The sequence below is a fragment of the Mauremys mutica genome, chromosome 10 (genome assembly GCF_020497125.1).
Source record: "Mauremys mutica isolate MM-2020 ecotype Southern chromosome 10, ASM2049712v1, whole genome shotgun sequence".
Classification (NCBI taxonomy): Eukaryota; Metazoa; Chordata; order Testudines; family Geoemydidae; genus Mauremys; species Mauremys mutica.
The window spans coordinates 71,339,561-71,360,591 of NC_059081.1; the positions used below are offsets into that span (position 1 = coordinate 71,339,561).

General features: G+C 44.0%; 1 protein-coding gene across 1 annotated transcript in view; it reads left to right on the forward strand.

Annotated features, from left to right (window-relative positions):
- The window catches only part of HDAC4 (histone deacetylase 4), a 449,638-nt gene that overhangs the window by 373,823 nt on the left and 54,784 nt on the right, over positions 1 to 21,031 (forward strand). Inside the window, exon 19 of the mRNA XM_045032382.1 lies at positions 11,141 to 11,187. Coding sequence (XP_044888317.1) covers positions 11,141 to 11,187 — 47 coding nt within the window. The remainder of the gene's footprint in view (positions 1 to 11,140; positions 11,188 to 21,031) is intronic.

The following is a 21,031-nucleotide window of genomic DNA, read 5'->3' on the forward strand; positions in this document are numbered from 1 at the left end:
CTGTGGGTAGCTATCCCATAGTTACCGCAGTCTCCCCCGCCCATTGGAATTCCGGGTTGAGATCACAATGCACGATGGGGCAAAAACAGTGTCGCAGGTGATTCTGGGTAAATGTCATCAGTCAATCCTCCCTCCGTGAAAGCAACGGCAGACAATCATTTCGTGCCCTTTTCCCTGGATTGCCCTGGCAGACGCCATAGCACGGCAACCATGGAGCCCGTTTAGCCTTTTTTCACTGTCACCATATGTCTGCTGAATGCTGCTGACAGATGCGGTACTGCTGTGCTACACAGCAGCATCCCCTTGCCTTTGCAAGTTAGCAGAGACAGTTACCAGTCATATTGTACCGTCTGCTGCTTTGCAAGTTGGCAATGACGGTTACCAGTCTGCTGCTGTCATGGGTGCTTCTGGCTGACCTCGTGAGGACAGCCGGGGGTGCATGGAGAAAAATGGGAATGACTCCCCAGGTCATTCTCTTCTTTAAGTTTTGTCTAATGGAGAGTCAGTCCTGCCTAGAATATCAGGCAAGCCAACTAAAGAACCAGAGAGGCAAACAGCCGCTCCAGGTCAGAGCCCTAGACATCGCGCAGAAATGATGAGCTGCATGCCATTCTAGGGGGTGCCCCTGCAACAGCCCCACCCGTTGCTTCCCTCCTCCCCCACCCCTCCTGGGCTACCATGGCAGTTATGCCCCCATTTGTGTGATGAAGTAATAAAGAATGCAGGAATAAGAAAAAACGCTGACTTTATTGCCTCTGCAAGCAGAGAGAAAAGGGGGGAAGGGGAGGAGGGCAGCCTCCAGCCGCTATGATATTCCAGGCAGGATTGAATCTCCATTAGACATCGAAGGGGGGAGGGGAGGGCAGCCTCCAGCTGCTATGATATTTCAGGCAGGACTGAATCTTCAGGAGACAAAGCTTAAAGAAGAGAATGACCGGGAGTCATTCCCATTTTTGCCCAGGCACCCCCGGCCGACCTCACCGAGGCCAGCCAGGAGCACTCATGGGATGATGATGACGGATACCAGTCATATTGCACCATCTGCCATCAGGAAGAGAAGGGAATGCTGCTGTGTAGCGCTGCAGCACCGCGTCTGCCAGCAGCATCCAGTAGACATACGGTGACATGGAAAAAAGGCGAGAAATGATTTTTTTCCCTTTTCTTTCACGGGGGTGGGGCTGACGACATATACCTTGAACCACCTGCGACAATGTTTTTAACCCTTCAGGCTTTGGGAGCTCAGCCCAGAATTCAAATGGTTTTCGGAGAGTGCGGGAACTGGGGGATAGCTAGAGTCCTCAGTCCCCCCCTCCCTCCCTCCCTCCGTGAGCGTCCATTTGATTCTTTGGCTTTCCTTTACGCTTGTCTCAGCTCCTTAAGTTTCACGCAGCACTGGGTTGAGTCCCTGTTGTGGCCTCTGTCCATCATAGCCTTGGAGATTTTTTCAAATGCTTTGGCATTTTGTCTTTTGGAACAGAGTTCTGATAGAACAGATTCATCTCCCCATACAGCGATCAGATCCAGTATCTCCCGTACGGTCCATGGGTGAGCTCTTTTTTGATTCTGGGACTGCATGGTCACCTGTGCTGATCAGCGCTCCGTGCTGGGCAAACACAGAATGAAATTCAAAAGTTCGCGGGGCTTTTCCTGTCTACCTGACCAGTGCATCCGAGTTCAGATTGCTGTCCAGAGCAGTCACAATGGTGCACTGTGGGATAGCGCCCGGAGGCCAATAACGTTGAATTGCGGCCACACTAACCCTAATCCAAACTGGCAATACCAATTTCAGTGCTACTCTCCTTGTCGGGGAGGAGTACAGATATCGGTATTAAGAACCCTTTATATCGATATAAAGGGCTTCATTGTGTACGGGTGCAGGGTTAATGTGATTTAACGCTGCTAAATTCGATATAAACTCGTAGTGTAGACCAGGCCTGGCATCACCATTAACATGCACTCTGTAAAGAAAGTCAAACATCATGTCTTCGACAGTATACAACTCTTGGTCTGTTTAGACACAATATTTACCAGTTCAAATAAATATGTACATCTTCTCCCCCATTGGATCATGACTGCCACATTTTTTAAATGAAACCAAGCATGCTATCAAAAACCTGTGCAGCTGTGGGTGATCCTAATTAGTTGGAATAGTGATATGCCAAAGGCGTATCTGATACGTGGAGTAGTACAAAAGCTAAGGACTGCTGCCTATGCTTCACGCATATACCTTGAGGTCTGGATTCCCTGTGATGTAATCCAAGCATTTTCCAAGTACTTATGATTCATAGAAATATAAGAATTGCCAGAACAGATCAGAATCATGGTCAATCTAGTCCAATATCCTGTCTCTGACAGTGGCCAGCACCAGCAGCTTCCGAGGAAGATGGAAAAAACTGCACAGTAGGTAGATGTGGGTTAATCTGTGCCCATAAAGGTCTCATTCTAATCCCTAATAATAAGAGTTTGTCTTAAACTTTGAGACATGAGGTTTAATATCCTTTCCAATCTACTTTTTTCGTATAGGTTATAATAACTGGATATTCTTGTTATGCATGTAAATACCAAATCCTCTTTAGGGGGGAGAGATAGCTCAGTGGTTTGAGCATTAGCCTACTAAACACAAGGTTGTGAGTTCAATCCTTGAGGGAGCCATTTAGGGAACTGGGGTAAAAATCTGTCTGGGGATTGGTCCTGCTTTGAGCAGGTGGTTGGACTCCATGACCTCCTGAGGTCCCTTCCAACCCTGATATTCTATGATTGCATTATAAACATCACATTTATACATTGTCAGTTTATTATTATAAATATTATAAAATTCTCCTCAGTGATCTCCATGGTCAATGAGTTCCATGGTCAAATTGTGCACTATCTGAAAAAGTATCTCCTTTGAACAGTTTTGCATTTGGCACCTTTCGGTTTCATTAAACATTGTCTTGTTCTTCTGGTACAAGCCAAGGAGAACAAAAGCTCCCAATCTATTTTTCACTGTTTTCTGTACTTTCATCATGTCCCCGCTTTTTATCATTTCCCTGTTGGAAAATTGTCTTGCGAGTCACTCAGTGTAAAATCCCTCAAGAGACACTGTTTGCTTTTTCTCTGTTTGTTGTTGTTGTGAAAATAAATAGTTTTAAATGTTTTACTTAAATGTCTGTTTTCACGATGGGCACACTTACAGATTTTGACTGTTCAGTAACAGGATGCCATCTTAAGATTCCTGATAGATATCAAGTATTTTATCAACACACATCAGGGTACATAAAAATCAATCATTTAAAAAAAAATCAAAAAATTGTTTTTATTCAACCAGATAATCATTATCTAATAAATAAGAAATGTCATTCACCTTTCTCTAACAAAAAGTGAAAAAAAAAATCAAGACCCTGAATAAATGTACATTAAGTTATATAATTGTTTAAATAAATGTGTATAGATATACTATATCTTTCTGGTTAGCAAATTAGTACCAAATTATACCAACCAGGGAGAATTTATCTTTTGTACTTTTTTTAGTTACTTTCCTAAATGTAGAACAAGAATTAAAATTGATGATTTAAATCAGTTTCCTGCTTGCTGATTTTAAATACTGATTAAATTTGATGTAAATAGTTTTGATTTGAATCAGTCATCTTTGACACTGATATTAGAAGGTCCCCAAAGTAGGCCAGTATAAATGTTTTATTAATATTCAGCAATCCATGAGTTATCTTCCATAAATCTGTCATTTCTATTCTTCATTGTGTATTTGATACTTGTATATATCCCTTAGGTTTATAGCTGCCCCTGCCAGTTGCAATCCATAGAAAATTGCAATCCATAGAAAAATAGTGGTCAGGAATATCAGACCTTTTGATTTTGCCACATTACCAAGGAGAGACTAATCTACCACCACACAGTGACCTGCAGCAGTAGTACTTCTTATTACTGAAAATCCGAACACCTGAAGTTCACACAGGGACACATACTACCCTTTATCTTTATATAGAAATCCTGGTTGTGGCCACAGGATTTCCACATAATGAAAAAGAGGAAAAAGTGGCCCTGGTTTAGCAAAGCTAGTGTTACATCCTGCAATCATATCATAAAAATAATTAGACCTATAAAACCAAACATATAATACTGTGTGTTTTACTTAGCATTCAGAAGAAAGTTTCTGAATCAAAATTTCCAAACACTTCAGAGTAATTTTAAGGCACAGAAAAAAATAAATACACAAATATAAGTTAAAAGCAAACACCAATTAGACAGGACTTTGAAACAGTCTCTCTTTGCCCACATGTATAAACTAATCAGAATAAGGGAAAACTTGTTTTTTCAAAAAATTCCTTGCTTTTTCAGTTCAGAAACAAATAATCCTAAACACAGAACATGTCACATCTCTAAAATTGTACTCTGTTTAGAGGATAGCTTGACAATTACTGACTTCCATTCTGTTCCGTCGGTCCCTTCTGGCCTGAAACTCTCCTACTCTGACAATTTGGACAATTTTGCCAACTTGTACATGTTTCTTGATTGAAAATTTAAAACTACCAGAGAGATCTTAGATTCCACCATTTACAATGACAGTTTTTAAATATAAACCGTGAAAAAAATCCCTCCTCAACATTCACAATTTAGAAGTGTATGATCAGTCACATTCACAGCATTTAACTGAAAAGACACAAGTAGATGCTGGAAAAGAATAGAGATTCTACAGACATATATGTTTGGGAGGAGGTCGTGGTAGGGGTGGGGAGGACATCCATGAGACAATAGTGTCTCTCTGGTGGAGACAGAGAAAAGCAGAGAAATAGAGGAGATGGGATTAAAATATTGGGAATACTTATAAGTAAATTAGAAAAATTAGAGGAAGGCAAAAGGTAAAGTAGGAGAGAGAGAAAAGACAGGGAAAGGAAGGCTAGAGTGAAAAGAAGTAATAGGGGAGGAGATGGAGTGAAAGTAAATGAATAATAGAAGGAATGGCTGAAGAGACTATCCCCCAGCAATATGTTATGGAAGTGGTATGTTTTATAGTCCAAACCAACCAACCAAAACATGTTTCGATATTCTCTAGCACTGCAGGATATTGTTTTCCTTTAACAAAGCTAGTTCTCCTTCGAGTGCTTGCTCATGTTGATTCCATTCTAGGGGTCTGTGCAGCCATGAGCACAGTCATTGGAGAAGCAGCAAAGAATCCTGTGGCACCTTATAGACTAACAGATGTTTTTGCAGCATGAGCTTTCGTGGGTGAATACCCACTTCTTCGGATGCAAGAAGTACTTGCATCCGAAGAAGTGGGTATTCACCCACGAAAGCTCATGCTGCAAAAACATCTGTTAGTCTATAAGGTGCGACAGGATTCTTTGCTGCTTCTACAGAACCAGACTAACACGGCTACCCCTCTGATACTTGACAGTCATTGGAGACTTAGTAGTATATGTAGGGTTGGCTGCGGTTCCCCCTTGAGTGCTGTGCTCATGAGTTGGTATATCAGGCGCTGCCGACCCTACGCCCTCTCAGTTCCTTCTTACCGCCCCTGGTCGGAAAGAGCGTTAGCAGTTCTTTCAATCCATTGTTCTGTCTCCTTTGTAGTTAGTTGTTAGGTGCTTAGTTTGACCATTAAGTTAAGTGTAAATAATAGTTTTAGTAGTTAGAGTCCTGGTTGGGACTTCGGAGCAGTGCATGTCCCATTCCCCAGGCTTTAAGTCATGTTCATTGTGTACCTGTCCGATGTCCATTAGTGACCCCACAATAGCTGTTTGAAGTGCCTGGGGGAATCACACAGAAAAGACAAGTGCAGGATCTGCAAAAACTTTCTCCCTCGAGCTCAAAAGGAGCGGGATCGCCGCATGAGGGCCCTCCTCATGGAGGCTGCACTTTGTCCTGCCTCGGAGCCCACTCGATTGGACTTCAACCTAGTACTTGAGCATCGGCACTGGAACCCGCCTGGCACCGTTTCCCCTTGCCGGTGCCCAAGAAGCAGCTGAAGCCCAAATGCCCATCGGCACTGCAGGACAAGGAGACTTCAGGCAGAGGACCTGTGCTAGGCCACATGCCCGTCCCGGAGCTACACGCGGGTACCGCTGTGGTCAGACCCCCTAGCCCAGCCTGGGATCCGACTCCCAGGAGCGGCAGGGGGCCCCAGCCCCTTGTAGGGCCACCTGTGCCCAAGGCGGTCCTGGCAGCCAAGGACCAAGTAGGCCGGCCGGCACCAAAGACACCAGGCCAGGCGATGGACCCGTTTAAGGCCCAGACCTCTAAGGGTAAGCCTGTTATGGGACCTCACTCTAAAACAACAGAGAGTCCCCGGTCCCCGGACTACAGGCGTCGATCCCTCTCACCACGGCCTTGGATCCCGGCGCCGCAGCTTTGGTCTCTGGTTAGAAGACCCAGAGCCTGGGTTGCCCAAGTCACGATGCCATTCCCTGTACCCGCAGTAATGCCACGCCTCCCACCAGAGATCACCGTGGTGCAGAGCCCCATCACCTAGGCAGTCCCCCCAGTGTCAATCCCCCTTGGGGCGGGATCATTCCCGGTCACAGCACCAGTCTGCAACTCCCCAGTATTGCTCTTCCGGCTGGCACCATTCCTCATCCCTTCCTTACCGGTCGCCAACAGACTCGGGCATCTATGACTCAGCCCTGGTTGCCGGAAGGGCACTGGTCTGAGTCAGAGGGAGAGTTCAGCCCCTCACCTACGAGAGGCGAATCACCGACGGCCCGCAAGACTGGCATGGCCCCAGCAGTGGTGGCAGCAGGGGCAGTGGCCCTCCCAGTGGCACTACTGAAGCCCCTGGGATGTACCCATCATGCCAGTCCCATATTCCCACCATTCCTCTCAGGCCACATCGGACAAACTGCCTCCGGCCCAGCCAACTCCGGCATCGAAGCACAGTGCTGAGTCCGATGGAGGTACGGCGCAGCGGGCCTCGACGCCCAAGGAGCCATCCCCGGACGGGCAAGGGAAAGCCTCCCCCGTGGTACAGTCATCTTCTTCATCTCCGGACGAGGTGGTGGCGGACTCCTCGCACGCGAGCAGCCCTCCCCAACGACTTCAAAGAGCACCAGGCACTGCTCAAAAGGGTGCTGATAACCTGAACTTGGAGGTCAAGGAGCTAGCGGAGGAGTCTGATGACCTCTTCAATGTCATGCCTCCACTCTGGCCCGGATCACATTGCCTGTCCAACCAGGGGTCCTGAAAAGTGCTAAGTCTATGTGGCAGACCCTCTCTTCCATTCTGCCTACCTCCAAGAAAGCTGAAAAGAAATATTATGTTCTGGCAAAGGGATTTGACTATCAGTACGCCTACCCTCCAGTAGGTCTCTGGTAGTGTCTGCCATCAACAAAAGGGACAGGCAGGGACAGGTCAGTGGCACACCCAAAATAAAGACGCCAAGAGACTGGATTTACTTGGCAGAAAAATTTATTCAACGGACAGCCTGCAATTTTGGGTGTCTCACCATCAGACCCTGCTAGGCAGGTACAACTTCAGCTTGTGGGACTCCATCAGCAAGTTCAAGGAGGGCCTTCCACAGAACCGAGCCCAGTAGTTTGCCACCTTGGTGGAAGAAGGTAAAGCAGTGGCCCTCCAGATGGTCTGGGATGCTACAGACTCGGTGGCCGGAGTGGTCGCCTCTGCGGTGGTCATGAGGCGCAGCTCCTGGTTACAGTCCTCCGGGCTGTCCCAGAAGATGCAGACTACCCTCCACAATCTCCCGTTCGAGGGAGCAGGGCTCTTCTCAGAGCTGACCGATGCACGGCTCCACAGCCTTAAAGACTCCCGTGCCACCCTCTGGTCCTTGGGCCTGCATACTTCGGCCCGTAGGGTCTCTGAGATTCAGGTACTTACCTCGGAACTGCCCTATATGGTCTTTTACAAGGACAACATCCAACTGCATCCACACCCGGCCTTTCTGCCCAAGGTGGTCTCCCAGTTTCATATGGGCCAGGACGTTTATCTGCCCATCTGTTTTCCAAAGCCACATAAGTCAGAGGAGCCCCTATAAAACAAAGAACCCCAAGCTGAAGAGTGCAGCGACATGGGATTTCTACCGATGGAACCATCTTAGACTCCAATGACATTAGGCGTCTCTTGGCTTACAGCAAGAAAAATACAACTCTTAAACCTTTCATTAAAGCAAATCAGTAATCTCTCGTTGAGCAAACAGAGAAACAGTGAATGAAAGATGAGCTTGATAGGGAGTAATGTTTCTGATGGACAGAGAATTGATTGTAAGAATAATATTCATGGATAACATGTTGGAGCCCATGTTGTGCTGCACTGTGTACTCAAGCTATGTACCACAACTCGCTAGGGAGCCATTTTAAATGCCGTGCTAGAACATGCAGCACCCATGGGAGGGCCCCTGGGACCTCCATTGGAAGGGGCTCACCAGTAGTTTAGAGGCTTAACTGAGCTTACAAGAGAATTCCCACCTTGCCAGATAGCTTATTTTCCCTGCTCACTTAGCCCAGAGTTATGAATGTTAAGGTCAAGCCATGTGACTATCCTTGACCTTAACTGCATATGTTATCACCACCTGCCAGTTGGCCTCTCCTAGTGTGCAGCTCCTGCTGTTGTCATGGTTCTGTCATGCACTGCACATGTAGCTGCCAGCATTTACTATTCTGTGTAGCAATAACCACAGAGACAAAGGAAAAGGGCACATCATCACAGCACAATGTGGTTGCCAGTCATCCTGCAGAGAGAAATTAAATTGAGGACCCGGCAGCCAGGGATGCACGGGGTTGGGTTATAGGTGGGAGATAACTGCAGGTTTCATAAGCATAACTGGGACATGACTTTGGAATGGGGACATTTCCAGAAGACCCATGTAAATAGCCACCTTTTTGGAGCAGGAATGGGGAGGGTGAGACTGTCTTTAACAACCCAGCATTGGTTTAGAGTTTACTTTTGCGATGGATCTAGTGCACAATGAGAACAGCTGTCTTTGATGTGTTTGGAAAAAACAGTTTGAGAAGTTATAAGCAGATGTAAAAGCAGCAAAGAATCCTGTGGCACCTTATAGACTAACAGACGTTTTGGAGCATGAGCTTTCGTGGGTGAATACCCACTTCGTCGGATGCAAGCAGATTATTCCTGAGAACAAGCCCATTTTTGCTTATTGTGCTTTCTTAATTTATGACCCAAGTTTTTTAAAATATGTCAAAGGACTAAACCCACAGCAAGTTTGAAGCTTAAACAAACCTGTGTTTGAATTACTGGCATGCAGAGAATCTTTACTTTTGTTAATAGAGATGTGTATACAACCATTGGCGCCATTAAAGTGGATCAACTGATTTTGTTTGAACTTTCCTCCCTAAATAGGTCTGAGAGTTGGGAATTTCAGGCCAAAGGGAGCCATTTAGAAAGCTGAGAGAAAGAAAACAAGGGTCTTGCATGGAATGACTTTTCATTTATGTTCTTGATGGCTGTGATGTCATTTATTCTAGCAGCATTTATTCAAAGAAACCAGGAAGTCTGCATCTCAAATTTCTCAGCATTATAAGCAGGTTCTTTCAAATGTTGTAGAAATCCAGTACTAATTAATTGTACTTTTAAACTGCTTTATACTTGTATCATCTTTGAATCTTTCAAACAAATTTTAAAAGACTTTGCAATCTTCTGTTAACATGGAAGAAACCAATTTGAACCTATTTAAATCCATCACTGACATTTGAATTGTCTGCCCCAGTAAAATTTGAGCATTTTTATTATGCAGAAATATAATTTATCTGATGGTGTCTGAAGTTCATGGTTAGCTGTGACAAGTTGGTGGCTTTCCTGGCAGGATACGTAAACTTGCTTAGGTGTTTCTACCACCCTTGAAAGTTTTGGATTAAATATATAGACACCTCTGTTATCTGATAGCTTAATGCTATAGAACATGCAGAACAGCTTTTAAATATAGGTGAATAAGGCTACTTTTAAATCTATGCACTGAAAATATAAAATGTTGTCAGAACAATTAATATTAAATAATAGGTGGATTACCAGTTGAAGATGTGGCCGGAGGTCTCAGGCAGGGCTATGTGAGTACTTCCATATGGATCTCCTCAAACAATGAATCTTGTGGATGTATTAACCTCACTTTCAGCTGAAGGGGAAAACTTATGTAGCTGTGTCTGAGATACATTTCGCTCCAGCATGGTTCTCAGGCTCTCAAGTGTGCTTTCCATCACTGATTTCATGATCTACAAAGGAGTTTGTTTGCATTTTAAGGAAACTTCCTCCATTTTATTATTTCAATATAGACCAACTAGAATAACAAGAACCCAATCTGGTGAAAACATTTTCATTTAAATACATGTTTTCTTCCTGCCATGTGTTTGTATATGTGTGTGTATATAGATATAACTGTACACACTGTGTATATATAATAGTCCTGAATTGTAATACAGATGTTCTCTGTTCAGAATTTTTTTCCCAAGATTTGTGCATATTACAGCTGTCAAGATTACATTCCACCAAAGAATATTATGGCTGATGTATGGGCAGAGAAAATAACATTGTCATTCTCATCAGTTCACAATGTCTTCCCAGCATCTTTTTTCTATTTTTCTGGAACCTCTTAAAGTGGTTTCCCTCTTTCAATCTTAAGCAACTCATGTTCCCTGCTGGCTAATTATTTATTTTATGGTATTTGTCTTTTTTAATAGCACTGTATGAAAGTGTCTAATACAGTCCAAAAATCTGTAGTACTATATTGACTAATTTTCATATTATGGAGTCCTGAATAAACAAGTGCAGTCAGCTAATAATTAGGTTTTTCATGCTTTAATTTCCCCCTTTAGTTTAAAGTAGTAGGACCCCATTACACTTTAGTCTCAGCAGACATGTTCAGGAGTTACTATTAGCAGTCACTACTATTGCTATCAATTTTATTTCTATGAACAAGACTTCTGCAGACTCATTATTTATATTCACTGTGATTGGTTGAAATCTAGGAACTGTACATACAGGTGCGTATAGTTTATACAATTGTATATTCTGTATTTATGCACATGTTGAAATATTATCTTTTTTTGTGTCCCTTTCAACACAGAGTAATAAAATCAAAGCATGTTACTGTGTTAGGAAAGGTTTCAGTATTACCATAAAAATCATCCGCCAAACCTGTTAACTCTGCCTTTTTGATGACTTACTGCTCTCATTTTTTCCACAGGTTCTATAACATCAATGTTTGTCAGGCTCCCTTGTGGTGGTGTTGGAGTAAGTATTTTCTTTAATGAGTAAATAATGCCCTGTTTGTTCTCTGAGTCCCAATGGTAACAAAAAATGTTGCCTTGTTTTCTAGCGAGCAGATAATTACTACCAGATGTTATCCATAAACAAGGTCCTTCTGGGGTGTGGGATTGCAGTGACAGCCTCACATGTGTTGCTTCAAAAGCAGTGTGAGAGTTTTAACTATTTTGAGCACTGAAATCTATTATGCATGCTGTCTCTGGCTGTTTAGCAGAGAAACCTCATTTCCCAAGCAGTGATGTTTAATGGCTTAGATTACTACATTTTAAAATAACTATCAACAATGTGCTGCAAATATAGAGTAAGAAAGATGTACTTTCTATGTCACTCAGACTGTGTAGGTGGCTTCATGTGTCTTGTTTGTGCTTCAGAGCTGCCTACATAATGCTACAGGTGGAAAATATTTTATTAAAACAATGGTAGTTGAAGGATAATATCTGGGATGTTGCTATAAGCAGTAGTTTGTTGTATTTGTTTCTGGGCTACGTGACTGTTCTGGAGTAAAATGTCTTGCAAGTTGCACTGCAGAAGAGAATTGTAGTTTTAGCATCTGGCATCCTTCAGTATGGAGTCTAGGACAATCGTGTCTGAATTATGAAAGAGGTGACTAAAATGTCCATCCACCATGAACAGCTAAACATCAGTTTTCAGCAGTCAAAACTGCATATGAATAAAGGGATTTTTTCCTGCTCCCATAATGTTAACAGATAGATACAGTGAGATGACTCTAAAGCCTAGAGTTCTTTCAAGCCAATATTTTTGCTGTAAAGATTTTGCATAGAGTGACAATACAGAAAATAATCTGGAAGAAAAGAGAAAAGAAAAGGCATTGTGTTTGAAACCTCACATTGGTAGTTCTTATATATAATTATAGCTCGTGAGGTTGAATCTGGAGGTCTGGATTCTGTTATGGAAATGAAACAAAATTGTTTTCTTCCTGAGTCTTTGCAAAATTGCTCCTTTGAAAATTATCCTGTCCAAAAAAAAAATAATCTGCATTTATTCATACCATCATCACTGCCATCAAGCACTCCTAGAGATATTTTATTTTGTATTGTAAATATACTGCAGTCTCCTAATTCATGGCAAATTTTTGGCTACACTTGAAAAGGTTTGGATTTACTCTGCCCTGCAGCCAGGCATGCCATTCAAAGCAAAAATTATCATTTGCAAATGGAAAATGAATGGTAACTAGCAGAGACAGCAACTGGGCTGAACACAGAAGGAATTAAGTTCTGAAACAAAAACAAAAAAAAACCCATGATGTTAGTACTACTTCAACTGTTCTGTAGATGATGTGTGCAGCGTTTGTACTCATGTAATTAACATCCTGATGCCAGTTTTCACAGAATATCTTTACATATCAGACATACGGATAGTACTATAGCATGTAGAGAATGCCCAAGAGACATGTATTTGCTTCAGTCGTTATCTATCAACATCAAGCTGACATCTAAGATTTTTCCTAAAAATATGCCTTAAACAAATCCCTTTCTGAGATAATCAGCCTATTGTTTGGGTAGTTTTGCCACTTCCTTTCTTAATACAGAAAAATATGTTCACCTTTTCTCCAGTTTGAATTCCCTTTAGATCACTGGTTCTCAAACTTTTATTTTGGTGACCCCTTCCACACAGAAAACCTTTGAGGGCGACTCCCCCCCCCCATAAGTTTAAAATATTTTAAAATATTTATCATTATTATAAATGCTGGAGGTGAAGTGGGGTTTGGGGGTGGAGGCTGACTGCTTACGACCCCTCACATAATAACCTTGTGACCCCCTGAGGGGTCACGACCCACAGTTTGAGAACCCCTGATTACATAGAAGTGTGGGATTTGCCCCTCCACCCAGCATTGTCATGTAGGTTTTTTTCATTTTGACTTTTAAAAAAAATAAAATGTCTTGGATCCAGGCTATATTGTCTGCCACTACAGTTGTAGAATAGAGCCTCACTGCAACAATGCTAAGGCTTCTATGCTTCAGCATTGGCTAGTATGGCTCAGTGAGGCAGCACTCATAAGGCCTCTGTTCAGAAATCATGTGTGGACATGGACAGACATGACAAATCTAGTGAAATATCAACCAATGTCATTTCTGCTGTTTGTGAGAAAAGATAATTGGGGAGGTTGTGGTGAGGCAAGTGTGGTATAGGCCTCAGGTTCTCTGTACCCGAGTCAGTCTGGTTTCAGGCTTGGGTCTGAAACTGCTCTGGTTAGTGTCTTTCTGGTGATGGATGAAGATCAAGTGCACAATACCAGACAATTGCTTAACTGCCCCAAGGCCTCCTTTCCTGAGGCTATTAGGAAGGTTTGTATGGAGGAATGCATTTCACAGCCTTCAGTGTGGTGATGACACCAAGCTCTATCTCTATCTTTTCTGACTTCACCAGGACAGTTGAGTAACTGGCTCAGATCAGGGTTTGAATGACAACTAGTTGTCTGCGATTCAACCCACGCAAGACTGTGATAATGGTGGCAGAAAATTTGGGAGAAGAAATGGCAGTAGCCTTGATTAAGGAAGTGCGCCCAGTATTTGTAATGTAGGTTCACAATTTGGGGGTTGTGTTATATTCCTTGTTGCTCCAGAATGCCCAGTAATGGCCAAAAGTGCTTGGATAAATCTTCCCTTTTGGTGTGGTTTTGTGCCTTTGTCACCTTGAGGTTAGGCTACTGCAGTGCCCGTACATGAGGCTACACAATGAGCCCACCAAGGAACTTACACTATTGCAGAAAAATGTGTCCAACTTCTTTTTAAGAGGTGTTTTCCACACAGAGAGCACATCACAACACTGGTGGTTTGTACTGGGCAGGGGCTGTTGATTTGTTTCCAAGTGGGGTTTAAGGAGATGCAGTTCTGGAATCTTCTTCCTCCATCGGTCCATTAGTCTGAGGATGAAAGGTTTAATTCTTCAGTGTCCTCATCTCTGATGTCATTCTTAATAAACAGTTGTAAGTAATTTTATTACTTCTTAAATAACCTATAGATTAGTAATTTTACTACTTTTAATAGGTTTTACAAGTTTAGAGTAAATTCAGATTACGGGGTTACCCCCCTTTCCTGTACCCCGCTCAGGTACTGGACTGTGCTCAGAACTCTGGGCTTCAAACTCTTACACCTGGGAGATCCAGATCCATGGCTGCATCACAGCACATTTTCACTCTTCTAGCTCCAGAATCTGCCCCCTTCCATCAGGACCCTCCGTCTCCAGGGAACACATCTTCTCCAAGAGACTCACCTATAGTACAGAGCCTATGGTACACAGCTGCCCCTTTCCCCCATATACAATGTGCACGTCTCCGACGGTATTGCCGCTAGAGCCTAAATCAGCCTTTTTGTTCTTGGGGGATTCAGAACCACCAGAGGAGCCACCTCTCCCTTATGCTCTTATCTTTTTCCCAGGAGACCTGCACAACCCTGGGAGCAACCACCTCGTCACCTAGCCCAGAGCCATTGGTATCCCATGTCATAGGGATCTCCATTATCACCCATCGATCCCTCCTACTGGCCATATTAGGGGCCCTGGGGGCAGTACCCCCCTTCAGAGTCTGTCCGCTCCACCAGGGAGTCGCCACCTGGTTCCCCTCTGAGGCAACCATTGAACTTGCCCCCAGACCCAATGTCAGAGGAGGAGTACTATGGTTCCTCCAGAACCAGCTATACTACCATCTTCATTGCAGGACAAAGCGGTGATCCCACCAGAGGAAATCCAGGACTCCCAAAACAAGCTCTTGGACATCCTCCACACCTCAGGTATACAAGAGTAGCCCTGCCTCTCAACAAGGCCATACTGGAGCCAGCTAAGACAGTGTGGCACCCGTCCCCACACACCTCTATGCTTCCACCCCCAAAGGGGTGGAGAGACACTATTATGTGCCAGTTAAGGGCTCAGAATTTTTATTCTCGCAGCCAGCTCCCAACTCAGTGGTGGTTCAGACTGCTTCAGAAAGTTTCAAGCAGCAACATCCTTTATCTACACCTGCAGATAAACAAAGGCCGCTTAAATCTACAGGAGAGGAAGTTTTCTCATCCTCCACAGTACAGCTGAGGATAGCCAATTATTGCTATTGGCTAAATATGATTCCCAGAACTATGCTAAATTTGAGAAATTCGCCAACAGCCTCTCACAAAAGAATCATACCCATTTCCAAAACTCTCATTGAGGAAGGTAAATTAATAGCCAGAACTGCCCTCCAATCTGCAGTCAATGCGGCCTATACTTCCTTTAGACCCATGGCTACAGCCATTGTTATGTAAAGTGACTGTCTTGGCTTTATGCCTTAGGGTTACCCAGGGAGGTCCAGAACACCGAGGACCTTCCCTTCAATGAATCTCACCTCTTCAAACAAAAGACGGATGTGTCACTACACACCCTAAAGGCTAAGGCTAGGCTTTGATTGTGGGGCATCTGCACACTTGCACCTAAGATGAAGTTTCATTGCCTGTCAACAATACTGCTGTACAGGTCTCAACACTTATACTGTCAGAGACCCTACAGACCACCATGCAAAAAGCAGAAGATTCAAAGGTCCCACTTCCTCGTACCCACATCAGCTTCTATCTATCCCGACCACCCACCAGAAGATATTTTTTACACGAGCCCAACAGCCACGAACCACTGAGCCTAGCACTTCACAATCCCACTACTCCATTCAGGGATCAGCTATCACTTCTTTTATTTTCGGGGGGGGGGGGGGTCACTTGGTGTGCGATGCTAATGGACAAGCAAGTGCTAAAAGTCATCCGCTATGCTATTCAATTGAGTTTGTAATGCCACCTCCTTCAAAAAACCGTCCTACTTCAGGGACCACTCTAACAATAATATCCTCACCCAAGAGTTGAACTCCTTACTGCAGCGAAGACCAATAGAGCGCATTCCTCCACAATATCAGGGAACAAGTTTTTACTCGACCTACATCCTAATACACAAGAAGAAGGGTGGGTGGAGACCAGTTATCAACCACCATCACCCCACCCACTTCATTTGAAACTCAAATTTCTCATGGTCACGTTGGCAGCAATATTTCCATCGTTAGAAAAAGGCATGCGGTTCACAGCTCTCAATATGAAAGATGCTTACTTTCATGTTAATATTCATCTGCCCACAGATATTGTCTCAGATTTATGGTGGAATTCGACCATTTCCAATACAGAATATTATCCTTTGGGATAGCTACCACCCCCAGAGTCTTTAACAAAGTGTTTTCAGGAGTGGCAGTTCATGTCAGACATTATGGCCTCCTTGTTTTTCAATATCTCGATGACTGGCTCCTCGCTGCCAGGTTTCCACCAAGAGGCCTCTGCATTGACCTCTGTAATACTCCGTCTCCTCTCCTCACAGTGTAAACATCAAAAAGTCCATCCTCACCCCCACGCAGTCTTTGGATTTCATCTGGGCAACCTTCCGCTCACAGTTCCCACCAAGGGTACTGTCTTTCCTCCTATGGTGGACAAATCCTCTGGTGGGAGTCCCCTTTGTCCCCTCTTCTCCAGACAAAACCGTTATTACCAACACATCCCTAATAGGCTGGTGAGCTCATATAGACAACCACATGACAAGGGACTTGGACATCTCAAGAGTTCAGAATGCACATCAATGTCATTGAGCAGTAAGACGGCATGCAAGTTTTTTCTTCCATTCATCCACTCTTGCTAAGTCCAGATAATGTCAGACAGCAGTACCACCATATTCTACATTAACAAGCAAGGGGGAGCGAAGTCTGCCTCCCTGTGCACAGAAGCAGTCAATCTCTGGAACTGGTGCCTCACCAATCAGATCACTCTATCTACAGCCTACTTCTGGGGAAGCAGAAGTGCTTGCAGACTCCCATAGTAGACACTTTGCGATCGACCACAAGTGGGAACTCCATAACAGGGTGCTACACAACATTTCCATGCAATGAGGAACCCGACCAGAGATCTATTTGCTTCTCAGACCAACAGCAAGTGCACCTTGTATTGCTCCAGAGGAGCCCTAAATTATCACCCCCAGTGCAATGCTCTCCTTCGCTTCTGGTCAGACCAGCTCAAATATGCTTTCCCTCCACTACCACTCCTATCATGGTTGTGCTACACAAGATCCAACAAGACAGGGCGACGGTCATCCTGATCAGCCCCTTCTGGCCCATACAGTTCTGCTTCCCCAGCTCCTGTTCATGTTGTCTCATCCACCGATTACCATCCTGACATTTCCCGATCTCCTGATCCAGTGCAATGGCAAGATCAGACACCCTAATCCACAACTCCTCCACCACAAGGCATGGTATTTGGATTTAGAATGAGCATTATCTTTAGAATAATTATGCTCTTCGACCATGTGGGACATCCTTTCTAATAGCAGAAAAGACTCTAACAGAGAATGTTACCTGGCTAAATGGAAATTCTTCTCCTCCTGGACACGCTAAGAGGCATTATACCAGAAGCCACAGACATTGCCCTCATTTTAGACTATATTCTGTCTTTAAAGGCATCTGGTCTCTCCCTCAGCTCTCTGAGAGTCCACCTAGTGGTGATTAGCACATCCCATCCTCCTACTGAGGGCTACTCCATTTTAGGAAGCCCACTAACCAACCGAGTCTGGAAAGGCCTCATAAGTACCTTCCGACCTCCTCAAAAGATCATGCCCCAGTGGGACCTGAATCTTGTTCTCGCAGCACTAACAAGGCCCCCCTTTGAGCCTTTAGCTACTTGCTCCATGTCCCTTCTCTCCATGAAGGTCGCCTTCCTTGTAACCATCACTTCAGCAAGGTAAGTCAGTGAACTCGGAGCAAGGATGGCAGACCCTGAATTCACTGTGTTCCTCAAAGATAGTTTTCTTACACCTACACCCCAAATTTATCCCTAAAGCAATTTTGGAGTTTCACCTTAATCCATTCCCTTACCTGTATTCTTCCCAAAACCACACACATCCGTGGAAGAACATAGACTCCATCCTTCGATGTGCAGTGGACCTTGACCCTTTACTTGCAGAGAACAAGACCAATCAGGAAGTCCCAGAGACTATTTATTATGATAGCAGAGTGAGTCAGGGGTCATGTCATCTCCACCCAGAGAATTTCTAACTGGATATCGGGCTGCATTAAACTCTGTCAGCTCTCGAACTTCCATCCCCATACAGGAGTATGAGCTGACTCTTCTAGAGCTCAAGTAACAACCATGGCATCTCTTCGGGAAGTACCCCTCCTAGACATCTGTAAAGCTGTTATATGGAGTTCCATCCACACATTTTCAGGCTTGGCTGCTGATGCCTCCTTTGGAATCGCGGTCCTCCACTTAGTCCTACTGTCCTCATCTTCCCATCCTCCTACTTAGGTACTGCTTGGCAGTCACCCACAGTGGAATACAATAGGGATCATCATGTGAAGAAAAGCAGGTTACTTATCTGTAACTGGAGGCTCTTTGAAATGTCATGCCTATCTGTATTCCACTACCTGCTCTCCTTCACTTCAGATCTTTCTGATCCGTGGTGAAGAAGGAACTGAAGACATGGTTGGTCCACCTTGCCCTTTATTTCCTCAGTCAGAAGCACATGGCAAGCATGGACTAACAGACATTACTTTCAAAATTCTCCAACTCTGGGCGCACAGTGGAATACAGATAGGGACCACTCATATTGAAGAACCTCCAGTTACAGGTAAGTAGCTCCTCTTTTTCTCCAGTGATAAATGTAACACAATGGAATAGCTTTGATAATTTGTGAGGTACTTGGGAGGGGGCGTTAGCTTAGTTGTGTTTTAATAGTTGTTCTCTATATGATTCTTCAGTTCTAGCTAGTGAATAGATGCTTTGGACCTGGACTAATTTAACATTTGTATTCAGTGCTACTTATACCTAAGTGTCTGATTTGATGCAGCCACATTCCTTTCTGCATGCTCATCTTCAATAAACTGCACTGAGGAACAGAAGTAGAGTACACTTCTTCTTACATCCTGTCCCATCCCATTTCCAATTACTTGATTCCCATTTCTCCCATGTCAACCAAGCGCAAGCTTCCAGCCCCCTGAAAGCTTATGTCTTTGGTTCACCTTCCCCAACTTCATGACCTACCTTCCGATTGTTGCCCAACATGTTGAGCAGTAGCACTAGGGTTTTGGCAGCAGAACACGGTAAGCATGTTTCTGAAAATAAAGCAGAGCGCTGTTGGAACTTATTTATTGTAATTGGGTGAGAATGTTGTTATAACATTCAAAGAGATGTTAGTTCCAGTTAAGATTTTGTGTTTATTTCCTTTTTCCTCTGTCATTTTTACATAAAATCAGAGACATGACGACTGTCTCTTACTGTCAGATCATTCCCTTTTTCTTCAACAGAAGCCTGCTCTTTCCTTATCCTATTGGGTTTGTGGTTAATGCTCACATTCTTGTGTCCCAGCCATGTGCTAAGGATCACAAGCCCGCCAGGTGGGAGCAGTGGCTTCACAGTTGCTATAGTGAACAAACCAGATTTACATCAATAGTATTTCTTCATTTTATTGTTACAACATTTGTATAATGTTCATATGTCAATCGGCATCTATTATTAATGGAAGTGACAAAAGGGAAAAACGGGAATGACGACGGAGAGCAAAAAGTACAATTACAATCTGTCGTCTTAACATTTTGGATCACTTCCAGAAAAGCAAGAACCCAGTATTCCAAAGCCAGCCAACTAGTGTAAAGTTGTCTCCCAATCCATCGAAACCTTCATCAACTTTTCTCATTAATTCAATTGTGTTGTAAGAAAAAGCTGTCACAACGTCATAATTGACAAAAACAAACCTCTTCCCATCTGAAAACAGTCTGATCTTAGTAGGAAAAAAGCACAGAAGCAGTTATAGGAACAGATGTGAGCAGTGATTTAAACAGTAATAATTTATTCCTGCTGATCTGAGTTGCTGTAGCAACGTCCATGGGTGTAGTATGGAACACTTTTACTTAGGACCTGTTACCTTTACGTCTCCATACTCCACATTCATAAGTCTTTTCTTAATACCTTACTTAAGTGTAAGTAACCATCAGAATGTTACTTAGTACAGAGTTAGACTTTGATTTTAGATAAGAGAATTTAAAAAGTCCACTCACTGCTAGGGCGCCAACTCCTGATTGCTCTGGGGATTAGCTCTTCGCAGATCTGACTCCCCCTTCTATCAGTTCCTCTCCCCATGGGGTGTCTCTTCCTTTGTGGCTCAGTTCTCCAGCCAGGTCACTGTGTGTGTGCCCTTATGGGGTATCAAAGTCTTTCTGTACCAATGGTCTCAGGAGTCTTCTCATGCACGGCTGGTAGGGGAAGCCTGGACAGCCCACTATACCAGGTTCTAGTCCAGGAACCCTGTCTCTAGCAGTGGTGGCCTGCTCACTCCCAGACCATGTTGCTCTTCCCCTGGACTTCTCCTACTTCTCAGCTCTACCTTCTGGCTTCCTCCGCACCCCCACCCCCCTCCCGAGGGTTTACCAGCCCAATTTCCTCCTTCCAGGGAATAACTGCAGGCTCTGAGTCCTGGCACTGTAGTCCCAAATACACCTTTCTTCTCCCAGGGAGTGACTGCAGGCTACTTCCCTGCAGCCTTTTTCTGCTGCCAACTTCCTGGCTTCATACCAATACCTTCTTTTCCTCCCCAACTGGACTCCATCTTCAATCATTCAGTCCTTCCCCAGGTGCAGCCTATCAGGTTAATAATCCTAATTTACTGGCTCTGCAATGTATGGGGTAAATACCCCATCACAGATGTACTATTTAAAATGGTTGCAGTGCTTCATGTGTATCATCTCTGTTTCAATAAGTCTAATCTGTCATTACAAGATTTAATATTACTTTCTAAGATGTTTTGTTTTGTATCA